This window comes from Mytilus californianus, unplaced genomic scaffold (assembly GCF_021869535.1).
Source record: "Mytilus californianus isolate M0D057914Y unplaced genomic scaffold, xbMytCali1.0.p SCAF_10, whole genome shotgun sequence".
Classification (NCBI taxonomy): Eukaryota; Metazoa; Mollusca; class Bivalvia; order Mytilida; family Mytilidae; genus Mytilus; species Mytilus californianus.
The window spans coordinates 76,292,684-76,312,908 of NW_026262582.1; the positions used below are offsets into that span (position 1 = coordinate 76,292,684).

At 32.4% G+C, this 20,225-nt stretch overlaps 1 protein-coding gene across 1 annotated transcript in view; it reads left to right on the plus strand.

Annotated features, from left to right (window-relative positions):
• Positions 1 to 20,225, plus strand: part of LOC127718560 (hyccin-like) — an 88,933-nt gene that overhangs the window by 16,485 nt on the left and 52,223 nt on the right. Inside the window, exon 4 of the mRNA XM_052224626.1 lies at positions 6,580 to 6,714. Within this exon, the coding sequence (XP_052080586.1) occupies positions 6,580 to 6,714 (135 nt within the window). The remainder of the gene's footprint in view (positions 1 to 6,579; positions 6,715 to 20,225) is intronic.

Here is a 20,225-nt window from a genome sequence, read left to right on the forward strand (position 1 = left end):
TAGAATATTCTGAAAAATTTAAATCATATGTTCTCTTGTTATTTTATCTTCAAAAGTAATAAAGAAAACAAAAATATTTTGCTTGCTTTGATAGAATGTTGTATTTTTAAGACGAAAAAGGATTTAATTATATGCATGATTTGGTTTAATAGGGGAATAGGAGAGGTATAGAAAAAAAATAGTTTCAACCAAGCACTTGGGTCTGTCTTAAGCTAGAAACCTCTTCAGTGGGTTAGATTGTTTATTTTTGGTGACTTTGGTTGGATAGATCTTCTGTATATCATTGTCACTACAAAAGTCTATTAGAATGAAGCATATAATTATATATATATATCCTGTATATCATTGTCACTACAAAAGTCTATTAGAATGAAGCATATATATATATATATCCTGTAGACTCATTTATTGTTGTGGATACAAATTTTCATGGATTGATGAAGAACATCTTAATTTTTAATTTAATATTTGATTTCATGGTTTTGTATAAATCTGCATTCAAGCTTAAGGATGTTCGCTTGTCATGTTTAGGATTTTTTGTCAGATTTTCGGAATCCTCTGGTTTCATCCATTTGAATGCCTTAAAAAATTTTGCCCACTAACCCCTATTTTTCTTTTTATAAATCTTTTACATGTATAATTATAAGTCATTTGTAAAAATCTTATAAAATCGTTGTTATTTTTTGATAGTTTTTGAGAGCTTTATCTTGTCAATGATAAAGCTATGATAAATCAAGAGAGAACATTTTCCCGCCAAAATTTCAATGGCTAATATCTCGAAAACAAGCAAAAGGACCTATATTTTATTTTGCTCTTTTTGGTTCCTTTGTTAATTCCCTATCAATATATACTAGTGTTATGAAAAGCTTGTTATTTTGAAACTGAGTAGCGAACTTCTTAAGAAAGTGTGTTACTTCATTGAATATTTCAATTTGTAGTTCACCTGTACCCACGAATTCCACGACAATTGATATCCCACAAATAATAATGAATCCACAGTATTCTACCACTGAGTGTTATACAATATTTCTCTATATGAGACAAGACAGTATAATTTCTCTATTTGAGACGAGACAGTATAATTTCTCTATTTGAGACGAGACAGTATAATTTCTCTATTTGAGACAGTTTAATTTCTCTATTTGAGACAGTATAATTTCTCTATTTGAGACGAGACAGTATAATTTCTCTATTTGAGACAGTTTAATTTCTCTATTTGAGACGAGACAGTATAATTTCTCTATTTGAGACAGTTTAATTTCTCTATTTGAGACAGTTTAATTTCTCTATTTGAGACAGTTTAATTTCAAATTTAAAATGTGAGGCATGCTATGCATTTTGAATAATTAAAATTTAACTGTCAAGAGTGGAGAAATATTACTCCAAGATTCTGTGATATATGGAATTATTTTCTCTTATGATTTTTAGAGAATATGTAGACAAACTTTTTTATGCCCCCGCCATAGCGGAGGGGGCATTAAGTTTCACCCTTGTTCGTCTGTACGTCCGTCTGTACGTCCCGTTTCCGTTCTCTAACTTAAGTTTGCCTCAACCAAATGTTATGAATCTTGTACACAATGCTTATTACCACAAAACACAGATCAAGTTTGAATTTTGGTGGTGTCACTTTTACCGTTCTAGAGTTAAGCTCATTTACAAATTATGGAAAAGTTGCTGAAATTTTTGTTTTCGTTCTCTAACTAAATAGATATAAGAAGATGTGGTATGAGTGCCAATGAGACAACTCTCCATCCAAGTCACAATTAAGTTTGCCTCAACCAAATGTTATGAAACTTGTACGCAATGCTTATTACCACAAAACTCTGATCAAGTACAAATTTGGGTAGCGTCACTTTTACCATTCTTGAGTTATGTCCCAACATGTATATAACATTATATGCAAAAAGGGGGGGTGGCTGCATCATCTGTTTCTCATGGACACATTCCCCATAATTTTTCAAACATCTGCAAAAAGATGTGGTCTTTCTATATGACCTTTTTTCGTGACATTGCAATCACAAAATCTAAAGGAAAACAAGAAAATATGATGTCATAATCAAATTTTGACCAATGAACAACTGAAATCAAACAAAAACACATAGTCAGTAGGTGGGGAAAGTATAAATCTGTTAAGAATTAGAGAAATAGAGGTTTGTTCAGTTATTTCTTTAGACTCAGGGTAATTTAAAGCTTTACATTTTATTTAGACAGACCTGTCTAATTAGGAAGACACTATATATATTATATGTTCTGAGATCTAGATGGTTTTTTTTTTGTGTTTTTGGATTGCTGCTTGTATCATTATGGAATCAAACCCATAATGTTCTTTTAATCATAAAAATGAATCACTAATTAGAGCAACACATATTGAACTCCTCAGGGTAATAAGCATTGTTATGCGTTTACTTTTCTACATTGGCTAGAGGTATAGGGGGAGGGTTGAGATCTCATAAACATGTTTAACCCCGCCGCATTTTTGCGCCTGTCCCAAGTCAGGAGCCTCTAGCCTTTGTCAGTCTTGTATTATTTTTAATTTTAGTTTCTTGTATACAATTTGGAGTTTAGTATGGCGTTCATTATCACTGAACTAGTATATATATTTGTTATGGGGCCAGCTGAAGGACGCCTCCGGGTGCGGGAATTTCTCGCTGCATTGAAGACCTGTTGGTGACCTTCTGCTGTTGTCTGTTCTATGGTTGGGTTGTTGTCTCTTTGACACATTCCCCATTTCCTTTCTCAATTTTATCAGAACAATGATTGTCTTGGTCCTGTAAACATAGGTTTGCATGATTGTTAGGAAACAATAAACTTCAATAAAAGTTGCAAAAGTAAATTTAATTTATAAAAAAGTAGTTAAAAAAAGAAACTAGCTATTAAGAGAAAATATCATTCAACATGTTTAATAAACCAATCTGACATTTAGCTCTATAAAAATAGAGATGTTAATAATTCATGGTGACATTAATGAAGAAGTGGTTCTTACTGCAGGTTTATTTATGTTGTCATGCAGTGAGATGATCAATAATGATATATTCTGAAACCAGTTAGGGTACCAGTCAGATCATCAATACTTAATATTTTAGTACCAGTTAGGGTACCAGTCAGATCATCAATACTTAATATTTTAGTACCAGTTAGGGTACCAGTCAGATTATCAATACTTAATATTTTAGTACCAGTTAGGGTACCAGTCAGATTACCAATTCTTAAGATATTCTGGTTCCAGTTAGATTATCAATGCTGCACCATTTGACTGCCAGTCAGAAATGTCAATTATTCTGGTACAGTTAATTTAATACTGAGATACTTTAGTACCAGTAAGAATTATCTAGACTGAGGTCTTCTGGTACCAGTAAGAATTATCTAGACTGAGGTTTTCTGGTACCAGTAAGAATTATCTAGACTGAGGTTTTCTGGTACCAGTAAGAATTATCTAGACTGAGGTTTTCTGGTACCTGAGTTAGATTATCAATACTGATATATGTACCGACTATCAGGTTGTCTGCATATTGAAATCGTAAAATATCAGCTGAGTGTCACAATATTACCAGTACCAGTTAGATTATCAATACTGGTATATGATCTGGTACCAGTAAGAATTATCAGTTTTGTTTAGATTGTGTGATCTGGTACTAGTTAGATTATCAATACTGGTATGATCTGGTACCAGTAAGAATTATCAAAACTGATCAGATATTTCTGGTACCAGTAAGTTTATCAATACTGATATAATGTGGTACCAGTCAGTATTATCAAGATTGATTCAGGTATTCTGGTACCAGTTAGAATATCTCTTTATAGGAGTGATTGCCCAGACCCTTAAATAAGGATTTTTTTTACCCTCTTTTGTGTTTTGAGTAAAAACTAAAGAAGATAGAGAGAAACTAAACAGACTAAATGATCAGCAATACAAGATCAACAAAACAGAGATTTTTCTTATGAATTCTATTCTTGTCTTCAATGTTGGAGAGTGTCCTTTGTTGAATATGCTACTATGAATATGTACTGTTGTGCGTTTGTTTTTTCTACATTGGCTAGAGGTATAAGGGGCGGGTTGAGATCTCAAAAAACATGTTTAACCCCGCCGCATTTTTGCGCCTGTCCCAAGTCAGGAGCCTCTGGCCTTTGTTAGTCTTGTATCATTTTTAATTTTAGAAAGTCTTATAACAACAACACAGTGTTGTTGTTATAAGACTTTCTACATTATTGTGTTTCATCATAACGACCCTGCATACCCGAGGTATCCACTTCAGGGACTCTAACTCACTACAGACTCACCAGGCGTTGGTTCACTTTCGTTTGTAATTTTTAATTTTAGTTTCTTGTGTATAATTTGGAGTTTAGTATTACGTCCATTATCACTGAACTAGTATACATATTTGTTTAGGGGCCAGCTGAAGGACGCCTCCAGGTGCAGGAGTTTCTCGCTACATTGAAGACCCATTGGTGGCCTTCGGCTGTTGTCTGCTCTATGGTCGGGTTGTTGTCTCTTTGACACATTCCCCATTTCCATTCTCAATTTTATTACATAGACCAAGGTGAGCAACACAGGCTCTTTAGAGCCTCTAGTTTTCCTATCTGATGAGTTAAGCCCATTTCAACTGATTTCTTTAGTTTGTTCTTATGTTGTGCTGTTACACCACTGTCCCAGGTAGGAAGGGTTTTTGGTCTCTGGTAAATATTTGTCTTATTGGCAATCATACCACAACTTTTTATATTTATATGGATGTTGAGATGCTTGTGTATGAAGCTCTAAGAAAAGGGGGGACATCCAAGAATTTTAAGATATAGTTTTGAAATACTGGAATAGGAAGCTCAGGGAGGGTATAAGGTTGGAGATGGGAGTACAAGATCCACCATTAAAGATGCCTACTGACAAATTTAATGTAACAAAGACAGCTACAAAATTTCTTTCAATTGTCAAACCATTAAAGACTGGAACAAATTATCCTCGACATAACTAAAAATACCACTACAGAAACCTTCAAGGGTGCACTCACTCACGATGTGCTTCTTGATACCTATCCACACCTGAAGTAAACAGGCAATCATGTTTTTATCTTAAATTAAAAAAGAATAAAATAAAAAATTAAATATTAGAAAAATTAGATAAAAATGAAAAATAGTAAAAATTAATAATATAACAAATATAACAAAAAAATTTATTGTGGAAAACTAAAAATTTTGTTAATCTACGTTTAATAATACCTAATAAATTATAAATTTGGAAACATTTATCAGGCATGCGCCAGAAAGTAAACATCCGTATATTGATGGTTTTCTGACACTGTAGAAGAAGAAGAAGTAGTATTGTAAAATTGGAAAGGAGACACAAACTAGATAGATATAAGATGTGGTATGAGTGCCAATGAGACAACTCTCCATCCAAGTCACAATTTATAAAAGTAAACCATTATAGGTCAAAGTACGGTCTTCAACATGGAGCCTTGGCTCACACCGAACAGCAAGCTATAAAGGGCCCCAAAAATTACTAGTGTAAAACCATTCAAACGGGAAAACCAACGGTCTAATCTATATAAAAAACAAGAAACGAGAAACACTTATGAACCATATCAACAAACGACAACTACTGACCATCAGATTCCTGACTTAGGACAGGTGCAAACAATTGCAGCTGTTTAAATGTTTTAATGGTACCAAACCTTAAAAAAAACAACTTTTTCTGAAACAATAGTGTAACATCACAACATAGAAAGACACACTATAAGATATCAACTGAAATGGCTTAAAAAACTAGACTCTGTTTCAACATTTCTATTTTTAATGATCAATATGAAAATATAAGGGATCGGGATTCATTTTGTTTCATAAATCATTTAGAGTGATGTACATGTATGAAATAATATTTGAATTATGATTCTTCAGTTTTAGACATTTCACTATATATATATATCAGTGGTTCCCAAGGCTTTGAGAACTCAACTGGACATTTGGTCCAATAAACCATTCTTCTTAACTAGACCAGACTCTTTTTTACAGGACATTTACACATATAATTTAGACTATATTAAAAATTTTACTGGTCATTTGGTCCAGTAATGCATATCACTTAACTGGACCAAACAAATTTTTACTGGACTTTGCCCAATGTCCAGCGACCTTGGGAATGTCTGATATATTGACTTAACAGTTTTCTACAGATAAAAAGAATCAAGTGACCTTATTATTAAATGGAAATGTTTTCAGCAATAACATACATATATATATATATGGATTTAAAAAAAAAAATATCTATGGAGTGAACTTAGAAAAAATCTCATTTGTCTACACATTTTACATGCATTCTACATGTTTATTAATCTTTTTCTGAAACTTTTAATTGATTTTATCTGTAAAATCATAAGTGCTACTTATATCAATTTTAAGATATTCAGATGTTGTTCAACAAATTCTAAAAACATACACAATTTCATTAAAATTTGAAGAACAGCCTAATTAATTATGTTAACCCTGTCTTAAGGCTTTTTACAAATAACTTACGTAAAAATCATTCCAGATTTGAAAAACACAAAATTCTGTTTTTTACTTTGTTTAATTCAGGTTTAATTTATTTTGTAGGTTCTAGATCCAATTTGTCATCAGTTGTTTGAGTTTTACAGATCTAATCAACATGGACTAAGATTGTTCGCTCTGGAGTTTATACCAACATTACAGTGGGTTTATCTGTCTTCTCTGAGTGTTAATGGTAAAAAGGTAAGTTTATATTAACATTACAGTGGGTTTATCTGTCTTCTCTGAGTGTTAATGGTAAAAAGGTAAGTTTATATTAACATTACAGTGGTTTTATCTCTCTTCCCTCAGTGTTTATGGTAAAAAGGTAAGTTTATACCAACATTACAGTGGGTTTATCTGTCTTCTCTTGAGTGTTAATGGTAAAAAGGTAAGTTTATACCAACATTACAGTAGGTTTATCTGTCTTATCTGAGTGTTAATGGTAAACAGGTAAGTTTATATTAACATTACAGTGGGTTTATCTGTCTTCTCTTGAGTGTTAATGGTAAAAAGGTAAGTTTATATTAACATTACAGTAGGTTTATCTGTCTTATCTGAGTGTTAATGGTAAAAAGGTAAGTTTATACCAACATTACAGTGGGTTTATCTGTCTTCTCTGAGTGTTAATGGTAAAAAGGTAAGTTTATACCAACATTAAAGTGGGTTTATCTGTCTTCTCTGAGTGTTAATGGTAAAAAGGTAAGTTTATATTAACATTACAGTGGTTTTATCTCTCTTCCCTCAGTGTTTATGGTAAAAAGGTAAGTTTATACCAACATTACAGTGGGTTTATCTGTCTTCTCTTGAGTGTTAATGGTAAAAAGGTAAGTTTATACCAACATTACAGTAGGTTTATCTGTCTTATCTGAGTGTTAATGGTAAACAGGTAAGTTTATATTAACATTACAGTGGGTTTATCTGTCTTCTCTTGAGTGTTAATGGTAAAAAGGTAAGTTTATATTAACATTACAGTGGTTTTATCTCTCTTCCCTCAGTGTTTATGGTAAAAAGGTAAGTTTATACCAACATTACAGTGGGTTTATCTGTCTTCTCTTGAGTGTTAATGGTAAAAAGGTAAGTTTATACCAACATTACAGTAGGTTTATCTGTCTTATCTGAGTGTTAATGGTAAACAGGTAAGTTTATATTAACATTACAGTGGGTTTATCTGTCTTCTCTTGAGTGTTAATGGTAAAAAGGTAAGTTTATATTAACATTACAGTGGGTTTATCTCTCTTCCCTCAGTGTTAATGGTAAAAAGGTAAGTTTATACCAACATTACAGTGGTTTTATCTTTCTTCTCTGAATGTTAATGGTAAAAAGGTAAGTTTATATTAACATTACAGTGGTTTTATCTCTCTTCCCTCAGTGTTTATGGTAAAAAGGTAAGTTTATATTAACATTACAGTGGTTTTATCTCTCTTCCCTCAGTGTTGGTGGTAAAAAGGTAAGTTTATATTAACATTACAGTGGGCTTATCTTTCTTCTCTGAGAGTTAATGGTAAAAAGGTAAGTTTATATTAACATTACAGTGGTTTTATCTCTCTTCCCTCAGTGTTTATGGTAAAAAGGTAAGTTTATATTAACATTACAGTGGGCTTATCTTTCTTCTCTGAGAGTTAATGGTAAAAAGGTAAGTTTATATTAACATTACAGTGGTTTTATCTCTCTTCCCTCAGTGTTGGTGGTAAAAAGGTAAGTTTATATTAACATTACAGTGGTTTTATCTCTCTTACCTCAGTGTTAATGGTAAAAAGGTAAGTTTGTATTAGCATTACAGTGGTTTTATCTCTCTTACCTCAGTGTTAATGGTAAAAAGGTAAGTTTGTATTAACATTACAGTGGGCTTATCTTTCTTCTCTGAGTGTTAATGGTAAAAAGGTAAGTTTATATTAACATTACAATGAGTTTATCTGTCTTCTCTGACAATTTAACCTGTAACATGACTGTCCAGATCTAGAGGCCATAATCTGTCAGCAGTTTATCTAGTTATATAAACCTGTAACATGAATGTCCAGATCTAGAGGCCATAATCTAACAGCAGTTTATCTAGTTATGTAAACCTGTAACATGAATGTCCAAATCTAGTGGCCATAATCTGTCAGCAGTTTATCTAGTTATATTAATCTGTAACATGACTGTCTTAATCTAGAGGCTTTAATCTTTCAGCAGTTTATCTAGTTATATAAATCTGTAACATGATTGTCCAAATCTAGAGGCCATAATCTGTCAGCAGATTATCTAGTTATATAAATCTGTAACATGATTGTCCAAATCTAGAGGCCATAATGTTTCAGCAGATTATCTAGTTATATAAATCTGTAACATGATTGTCCAAATCTAGAGGCCATAATCTGTCAGCAGATTATCTAGTTATATAAACCTGTAACATGTATGTCCAGATCTAGAGGCCATAATCTTTCAGCAGATTATCTAGTTATATTAATCTGTAACATGATTGTCCAAATCTAGAGGCCATAATGTTTCAGCAGATTATCTAGTTATATAAATCTGTAACATGATTGTCCAAATCTAGAGGCCATAATCTGTCAGCAGATTATCTAGTTATATAAATCTGTATCATGATTGTCCAAATCTAGAGGCCATAATCTTTCAGCAGATTATCTAGTTATATAAATCTGTAACATGATTGTCCAAATCTAGAGGCCATAATCTGTCAGCAGATTATCTAGTTATATAAATCTGTAACATGATTGTCCAAATCTAGAGGCCATAATGTTTCAGCAGATTATCTAGTTATATAAATCTGTAACATGATTGTCCAAATCTAGAGGCCATAATCTGTCAGCAGATTATCTAGTTATATAAACCTGTAACATGTATGTCCAGATCTAGAGGCCATAATATTTCAGCAGATTATCTAGTTATATTAATCTGTAACATGATTGTCCAAATCTAGAGGCTTTAATCTTTCAGCAGTTTATCTAGTTATATAAATCTGTAACATGTATGTTCAGATCTAGAGGCCATAATCTTTCAGCAGATTATCTAGTTATATTAATCTGTAACATGATTGTCCAAATCTAGAGGCCATAATCTTTCAGCAGATTATCTAGTTATATAAATCTGTAACATGATTGTCCAAATCTAGAGGCCATAATCTGTCAGCAGATTATCTAGTTATATAAATCTGTAACATGATTGTCCAAATCTAGAGGCCATAATCTTTCAGCAGATTATCTAGTTATATAAATCTGTAACATGATTGTCCAAATCTAGAGGCCATAATCTGTCAGCAGATTATCTAGTTATATAAATCTGTAACATGATTGTCCAAATCTAGAGGCCATAATGTTTCAGCAGATTATCTAGTTATATAAATCTGTAACATGATTGTCCAAATCTAGAGGCCATAATCTGTCAGCAGATTATCTAGTTATATAAACCTGTAACATGTATGTCCAGATCTAGAGGCCATAATCTTTCAGCAGATTATCTAGTTATATAAATCTGTAACATGATTGTCCAAATCTAGAGGCCATAATCTGTCAGCAGATTATCTAGTTATATAAATCTGTAACATGATTGTCCAAATCTAGAGGCCATAATCTTTCAGCAGATTATCTAGTTATATAAATCTGTAACATGATTGTCCAAATCTAGAGGCCATAATCTGTCAGCAGATTATCTAGTTATATAAACCTGTAACATGTATGTCCAGATCTAGAGGCCATAATATTTCAGCAGATTATCTAGTTATATTAATCTGTAACATGATTGTCCAAATCTAGAGGCTTTAATCTTTCAGCAGTTTATCTAGTTATATAAATCTGTAACATGTATGTCCAGATCTAGAGGCCATAATCTTTCAGCAGATTATCTAGTTATATTAATCTGTAACATGATTGTCCAAATCTAGAGGCCATAATCTTTCAGCAGATTATCTAGTTATATAAATCTGTAACATGATTGTCCAAATCTAGAGGCCATAATCTGTCAGCAGATTATCTAGTTATATAAATCTGTAACATGATTGTCCAAATCTAGAGGCCATAATCTTTCAGCAGATTATCTAGTTATATAAATCTGTAACATGATTGTCCAAATCTAGAGGCCATAATCTGTCAGCAGATTATCTAGTTATATAAATCTGTAACATGATTGTCCAAATCTAGAGGCCATAATGTTTCAGCAGATTATCTAGTTATATAAATCTGTAACATGATTGTCCAAATCTAGAGGCCATAATCTGTCAGCAGATTATCTAGTTATATAAACCTGTAACATGTATGTCCAGATCTAGAGGCCATAATCTTTCAGCAGATTATCTAGTTATATAAATCTGTAACATGATTGTCCAAATCTAGAGGCCATAATCTGTCAGCAGATTATCTAGTTATATAAATCTGTAACATGATTGTCCAAATCTAGAGGCCATAAAGTTTCAGCAGATTATCTAGTTATATAAATCTGTAACATGATTGTCCAAATCTAGAGGCCATAATCTGTCAGCAGATTATCTAGTTATATAAACCTGTAACATGATTGTCCAAATCTAGAGGCCATAATGTTTCAGCAGATTATCTAGTTATATAAATCTGTAACATGATTGTCCAAATCTAGAGGCCATAATCTGTCAGCAGTTTATCTAGTTATATAAACCTGTAACATGTATGTCCAGATCTAGAGGCCATAATATTTCAGCAGATTATCTAGTTATATTAATCTGTAACATGATTGTCCAAATCTAGAGGCTTTAATCTTTCAGCAGATTATCTAGTTATATAAATCTGTAACATGATTGTCCAAATCTAGAGGCCATAATCTTTCAGCAGATTATCTAGTTATATAAATCTGTAACATGATTGTCCAAATCTAGAGGCCATAATCTGTCAGCAGATTATTTAGTTATATAAATCTGTAACATGAATGTCCAGATCTAGAGGCCATAATCTGTCAGCAGTTTATCTAGTTATATAAATCTGTAACATGAATGTCCAGATCTAGAGGCCATAATCTGTCAGCAGATTATCTAGTTATATAGATCTGTAACATGATTGTCCAAATCTAGAGGCCATAATCTTTCAGCAGATTATCTAGTTATATAAACCTGTAACATGAATGTCCAAATCTAGAGGCCATAATCTGTCAGCAGTTTATCTAGTTATATAAATCTGTAACATGAATGTCCAGATCTAGAGGCCATAATCTGTCAGCAGTTTATCTAGTTATATTAATCTGTAACATGAATGTCCAGATCTAGAGGCCATAATCTGTCAGCAGTTTATCTATTTATATAAATCTGTAACATGAATGTCCAGATCTAGAGGCCATAATCTGTCAGCAGTTTATCTAGTTATATAAATCTGTAACATGAATGTCCAGATCTAGAGGCCATAATCTGTCAGCAGTTTATCTAGTTATATAAATCTGTAACATGATTGTCCAAATCTAGAGGCCATAATCTTTCAGCAGATTATCTAGTTATATAAACCTGTAACATGAATGTCCAAATCTAGAGGCCATAATCTGTCAGCAGTTTATCTAGTTATATAAATCTGTAACATGAATGTCCAGATCTAGAGGCCATAATCTTACAGCAGTTTATCTAGTTATGTAAACCTGTAACATGCATGTCCAAATCTAGAGGCCATAATCTGTCAGCAGTTTATCTAGTTATGTAAACCTGTAACATGATTGTCCAGATCTAGAGGCCATAATCTTTCAGCAGATTATCTAGTTATATAAATCTGTAACATGATTGTCCAAATCTAGAGGCCATAATCTGTCAGCAGATTATCTAGTTATATAAATCTGTAACATGATTGTCCAAATCTAGAGGCCATAATCTGTCAGCAGATTATCTAGTTATATAAACCTGTAACATGATTGTCCAAATCTAGAGGCCATAATGTTTCAGCAGATTATCTAGTTATATAAATCTGTAACATGATTGTCCAAATCTAGAGGCCATAATCTGTCAGCAGATTATCTAGTTATATAAACCTGTAACATGTATGTCCAGATCTAGAGGCCATAATATTTCAGCAGATTATCTAGTTATATTAATCTGTAACATGATTGTCCAAATCTAGAGGCTTTAATCTTTCAGCAGATTATCTAGTTATATAAATCTGTAACATGATTGTCCAAATCTAGAGGCCATAATCTTTCAGCAGATTATCTAGTTATATAAATCTGTAACATGAATGTCCAGATCTAGAGGCCATAATCTGTCAGCAGTTTATCTAGTTATATAAATCTGTAACATGAATGTCCAGATCTAGAGGCCATAATCTGTCAGCAGTTTATCTAGTTATATAAATCTGTAACATGATTGTCCAAATCTAGAGGCCATAATCTTTCAGCAGATTATCTAGTTATATAAACCTGTAACATGAATGTCCAAATCTAGAGGCCATAATCTGTCAGCAGTTTATCTAGTTATATAAATCTGTAACATGAATGTCCAGATCTAGAGGCCATAATCTGTCAGCAGTTTATCTAGTTATATTAATCTGTAACATGAATGTCCAGATCTAGAGGCCATAATCTGTCAGCAGTTTATCTATTTATATAAATCTGTAACATGAATGTCCAGATCTAGAGGCCATAATCTGTCAGCAGATTATCTAGTTATATAAATCTGTAACATGATTGTCCAAATCTAGAGGCCATAATCTTTCAGCAGATTATCTAGTTATATAAACCTGTAACATGAATGTCCAGATCTAGAGGCCATAATCTTACAGCAGTTTATCTAGTTATGTAAACCTGTAACATGCATGTCCAAATCTAGAGGCCATAATCTGTCAGCAGTTTATCTAGTTATGTAAACCTGTAACATGATTGTCCAGATCTAGAGGCCATAATCTTTCAGCAGATTATCTAGTTATATTAATCTGTAACATGACTGTCTAAATCATGATGATATATACTGTTTCAGCAGATTATCTAGTTATATATAAATTTGTTATCCTGATAATGAGTCAAAAATTAAATTAATCCTTAGGTTAATTATTGAAACTGTGATACACATATATATGTCTTAATTTTAATCCTTGTCATGAATATAGTTTAAATGTTGTGCTGTAAATATAAGTATTGATGTTGACATTATAGTTCTTCAGGGTGTTAAGTTGTGTCTATTTTGTTTCATATAGTACTCTTGTACCATAGGTTATATAACCAGGTATTGTTATTCATTAAACCCCTATTTATAGTTATATCCTGACTCTATGAGTTTGGCTGCATTGAGATCACATTGTCTGTCCATCTGTTTTCCTATTTCCAAGTGAGGTATGCATAGCATGACTTAGCATCTCTTTGACACATTCCCTGTTTCCATTCTCTATTTTACTTTTCTACCTACCCTTTCGAAGCACCTGAGACCACCCCCAATTTCTGGTGGGGTTCGTGTTGTTCAGTCTTTAGTTTTCTATGTTGTGTTTTGTTTTCTGTTATTTGTCTGTTGGTCTTTTTCTTTTTTATTTTGAACTTATTAGTTTGAATGTCCCTTGGTATCTTTCACCTCTCTTTTACTGATTTATTTAGTTTTTACATTATTCATGTGATTTTTTACTTTGCTTTTTTCAAACAAAATTGACATTGGTTGAAAGTGGATAGTAAGGAACACACTCACAGTGAACACTCTCACAGTGAACACACTCACAGTGAACATGCTCACAGTGAACACACTCACAGTGAACATGCTCAGTGAACACACTCAGTGAACACACTCGCAGTGAACACACTCACAGTGAACACACTCAGTGAACACACTTAACAGTGAACACACTCAGTGAACATACTCACAGTGAACATACTCACAGTGAACTGGGAAGTAAATTGGGATTTCAATACTGTAAATTCAGAAATTATTGCGAGGTTTTTATAATTGCGAATATTGCGACTGCGTGAAGATCGCAGTAGTAAAAACTTACATCATGATATCTGACACATATGTCTTTATGCAGATTTTCTTGAAATCGCAGTAATTTATCTCGCATTTTTGCTCATTCTTCAAAAATCATAGAAAAAAATGTATGCAATAATTTCTGAATTTACAGTATATACGATAATTCTGATAAAAGCAGGGTTTTAATAAGTGAACGGACACAACATCAGTTTATTTGTTCATCTGCCTTTGTGTAGTAAGATAGCTGTTTGCAGGATAATGTGTCTATATACAGTAAAAGCCATAAGTATTTATCAGTTATATTGTTTTGCTATTTACACCAAGATGGTTTTCAGTAACATTTGGTCAAATCGCTCAAAGACCCCCTTAATTCCTACATTATTTAAAACTATCATTCTGCATTGACATTAATATCTTGGTGTAAATTAGATACACCCATTTGTACTAACATCCTCAAGGTGTATCTAATACATATAACAAAATGTTGTGGGATCATTTCTGGTTTGTTGGTCCAATAAAAGCAGAATTGTCACAGGTTTTTGTATTGATTTGGTTATGTTTTTGTTGTGAAGTGTTTTCATTTTCTGATGATATTATAACAATTATTATACCCCACTCCATGAGTTGCGGAGGGTATAATGTTTTTGACCCGTCCGTCTGTCAGTCCGTCAGTCCGTCAGTCCTGTTTCTTGTCATTGCAACTCCTCTCAAACCACACAACAGAATTTCACGAAACCTTTTTAGATAATAAGGACATACTATGTAGTTGTGCATATCAACAGGAAATTACATTTCAATTCTTTTTCTAGGAGTTACGCCCCTTTAAACTTATTTACTTTTTTTAATGTACTACTGCAACAGTTTGTCATCGCAACTCCTCTCAAACCACACAACAGAATTTCATGAAACCTTTTCAGATAATAAGGACATACTACGTAGATGTGCATATAGACAGGAAATTACGATTCAATTTTTTTTCCAGGAGTTACGCCCCTTTGAACTTATTTGCCCAATATACTACTGCAACCTTTTGTCATCGCAACTCCTCTCAAACCACACAACAGAATTTCATGAAACATTTTTAGATAATAAGGACATACTATGTAGATGTGCATATTGACAGGAAATTATGATTCAATTTTTTTTTCTGATACAATTTTTTTTTCTTACACTTATTTTATTTCTCCAATAACAATGTGGGGACGTGGGGTATGTGAGCGCGCTCACTAAGGTTCTTTAATTATTTTTAGTCTAAAAATTTACTATTACTTTAAACTAAATTAAAAATAAAGTATTATTCATGTTCACATTGGAAGAAAACAAAATTACAACTGATGACGAAATTGTTACCAAATAAACTTTATATAAATTCAGACAATTCTGTACCTTTGTGTACCTGGTTTGTTAAAATCCAATCATAATTGCGTTTGAAATATTTTTTGAAAAATGTGTTTTTATATGAAATATAGTAACATGTTGTAGCAAAAATTTGTATGTGACATGCTTATGGCAATGCACTGTACTGTTAATTCAGAAATTATTGCAAGGTTTTTATTAATGTGAATAATGTGACTGGGCAAGTATCGCAATAATATGAACTCTCATTCTGATATCTGAGGCATTTATCTGTATGCAGCTTTTCCTGCAATCCCAATAATTATTTTGCTCCATTCTTCAAAAATAGCAATAATAAATGCAGACAATAATTTCTGAATTTACAGTATATAAATCTAAACTAAGACTTCAATCTGAAAATAAATTAGTTGTTAATTGCAAGGCAACTTTTTTTTTTACATCCATTAATATATAATTGTACTTTTAAAGAGTCATGTATCACATCTATTTTTTGTCCATCTGTCTCAATGTGTTAATGATATCCAATGATAAGTAAATGATTTTGTTACTTCTCTGTAAATCGATAGTGAAACAATAAGCTGTGAAATCGTGAATGTAAACACCTGTCCTAATTATCACCTGGTACACCTGTATAGATGTGCTGAATACTTATTTGCTGACATATTTGTCTGTAGATATTTATGTTCATCACTAATATTATATTGAATTTTTTCCTTACCTTTTCTGAACTCTCTTGACATGAAAACCAAATAAAATATATTTTGTAATTAATATGAATATTTTCCCTTAATTTCACTGAATTCTTGTGACCTCAACTTCTGAAGAAACTCCTCATAGATGCCAGCATTTAAAATTTTGTACTCAAGATGCACTTTTCGTCTACAAAATATGAATACTAGACAAACTAACAAAATGTATTTTGTAATTGATTATGAATACTTTTATCAACTTCCAAGGGTTGAAAATATTTGTGGATAGGTCTAAGCACTTTGAGTGAGAACTTTCACCAAATGATTTAGCTAAGCCCCGACAGAAGGCTCATGGCCTATACTTTTTAAAAAATTATCTGAGATTTTTTAGATATAAGATAAATAGTTGGTTCTTAGTTCATTGAAAAAAAATATTTTGTTTGTTTGTTTAAAAAAGAAAAAAAAAAATTTCTTCATTAAACAAATCTTGCTCTTATATTACTATTCATATGATGCAAATTTTCTCAGAATTTGAGATTACAGGATGGAAACAACAAATTTATATGCTAGAAAAAAACACAAATTTTAACAAAGAAAATAAATACCCTTGACATAGTTAATTTTTCTAAAACCATGAAAATTGATACCATTATAAAAGGACTTCCGTTGAATATTCTTGAGGTTAAGGTCTAAATATTATAATAGACAAAATAAAGCAATTTTTTTTTTTATAATTGATTATAGATATTTTATTCCATAACTTCCCCCGGTTCTTTTAACTTTAATTTCTGAACCTTATAGACTTAAAAAAACACTACAAAAAAGGTGAAGAAGACCTTGTAAAGTATGGAGTTTTAGCCTTGGAAGAAGTCTGAAATTGACATTGGGAAAACCTCAGTCACTGATTATTACTAATAAGAAAGCAATATAAGTTTTATATGAATATTTCTATCTTTACCTTGAAGCAGAACGTGACATATACAGCACTCTTTATGACCATTTCTCATTACCATTCTTCAATTAATAACGATCTTATCATATCAATTCTCAGGTGTGAATTTAGAAAACAAAATTTAAGAGTGTCAGTGGTATTAAAGTCTGGTTTCTAATTTAATTGTTTATTTATTAACTATAAAAATAAGGAGAAGTAGTATGATTGCTATATTGTTAAGTAGAAAGGTATTGCTTTACTTTGGAACAGAAAAATAATGAATGATTTGTGTAATACACAGGTACCAGTATGATTGCTATATTGTTAAGTAGAAAGGTATTGCTTTACTTTGGAACAGAAAAAGAATGAAGGATTTGTGTAATGCACAGGTACCAGTATGATTGAGAAACAGATCCTTTCTTTGCTTACAAAGATCTGACAACACTCTGTTTTACTCATTGATAAAAGTTAAAAATATAATCTAATGTTATTGTTTTAGTGAAGTCCTTTGACACCCCTCTGTTAGCATGATAGGAATGAAGTAAATCACCAAGATAACCATTTTGTACTTACAGATTAATACATGGCATTTTCCATATCGACCCTGCCAGGGGTATCATCCTGAGACTTTAGTCCATGGCTGATAAGGGTCCACTTGGACATGTTGGATGATACCCAGGCCAATATGGAAAAGGACAATATGTCCTTTGATTGAGTTAAGCCATTTCAGTTGATATTTTATAGTGTGTCTTTCTATGTTGTGAGTTACACTATTGTTTCAGAAAAAGGGTGAAGGTTTGGTACCATTGAAACGTTTAAACCCGCTGCAATTGTTTGCACCTGTCCTAAGTCAGGAATCTGATGGTCAGTAGTTGTCGTTTGTTGATGTGGTTCATAAGTGTTTCTCGTTTCTCGTTTTTTATATAGATTAGACCATTGGTTTTCCCGTTTGAATGGTTTTACACTAGTAATTTTTGGGGCCCTTCATAGCTTGCTGTTCGGTGTGAGCCAAGGCTCCATGTTGAAGACCGTACTTTGACCTATAATGGTTTACTTATATAAATTTTGACTTGGATGGAGAGTTGTCTCATTGGCACTCATACCACATCTTCCTATATCTATATATTGTGTATGATAAACATACATTATACACTACACACTTTTTGGTGGACAGTACTCTGCATTAACTCATCTGGAATTCTACATTATATATGGCAGACACAATTAGTAATTACAAAAGGAAAAACGGGATGCTAAATGCCTACATTATTTGCATATAAATTTAATCCGATTATAATTGAACATCAAATCAGAGCATGCTGTACGATTAATTGATTATAATTTTCCAGTCGATTCCCAACACCCAACACGGTCAATAGTGTTTAATAATTTAACCTGTTTAAACTGAACTTCTGTTCAATCAGAACAAATCCTTCCGTCCCAGAGTAAGAAAATTAATAAAATATAGCACCCCACACATTCTGCTAGGATTCTTAGGACCAAATATAAAAACAATTTAATTGATAGACTATTAAAATAGTGGAATGACTTATATTTTATTATCTTTAAACCACAGTAAACAAATAATTAGACTTTGTCCTATAATGACCATGTGTAAAATTTAAACAGCCTTTAATATTGAAGTCGAGAGTAAAATTATAATGGTGATGATATATGTTTTTGTTTGTTCTTGGGAATTCTTTTCTAATCAGACTGGTCTGTCATCTTTCTAATGATATTGTTGAGAAATTAATTATAGTCGTAAAATGATAAAGAAGAAAATGATAGCTACAGAACTGATACAATGATTGCAATGATCATCACAAGTTGAATGCTTCTTAATAGTACTGTATGATCAAGGCTAGATATTAATATATACATCTAAATATGTGACAATATCGAGACAAACTTTGTCCATTGGATAACCATAGGTTATACAGAGCTAACACCACAATTTCTATATACTTTGATATGGATTCTCAGATATAGCCCCACTCTTTGTCCATAGGTTACACAGAGCTAACACCACAATTTCTATATACTTTGATATGGATTCTCAGATATAGCCCCATTCTTTGTCCATAGGTTACACAGAGCTAACACCACAATTTCTATATACTATGATATAGATTCTCAGATTTAGCCCCATTCTTTGTCCATAGGTTACACAAGGCTAACACCACAATTTCTATATACTTTGATATGGATTCTCAGATTTAGCCCCACTCTTTGTCCATAGGTTACACAAGGCTAACACCACAATTTCTATATACTTTGATATAGATTCTCAGATTTAGCCCCATTCTTTGTCCATAGGTTACACAAGGCTAACACCACAATTTCTATATACTTTGATATGGATTCTCAGATATAGCCCCACTCTTTGTCCATAGGTTACACAAGGCTAACACCACAATTTCTATATACCGGTACTTTGATATGGATTCCTAGATTTAGCTTCACTCTTTGTGTGACATTGTGACTAAGGGGCCTCACTGCACACTGTGTCTCTCTGATGGAAGAACAAAAATTTACTAGTAGAAATTTGAATATCTAACATTGTCAGAGGGCCTAGGTAGCTGGTTGGTCTAAGTAGTTCATTTACTGTTTCATAACAGCCTGTCAGAGGGCCTCGGTAGCTGGTTGGTCTAAGTAGTTCATTTACTGTTTCATAGTAGCCTGTCAGAGGGCCTTGGTAGCTGGTTGGTCTAGAAGTAGTTCATTTACTGTTTCATAACAGCCTGTCAGAGGGCCTCGGTAGCTGGTTGGTCTAAGTAGTTCATTTTCTGTTTCATAGTAGCCTGTCAGAGGGCCTCGGTAGCTGGTTGGTCTAGAAGTAGTTCATTTACTGTATCAT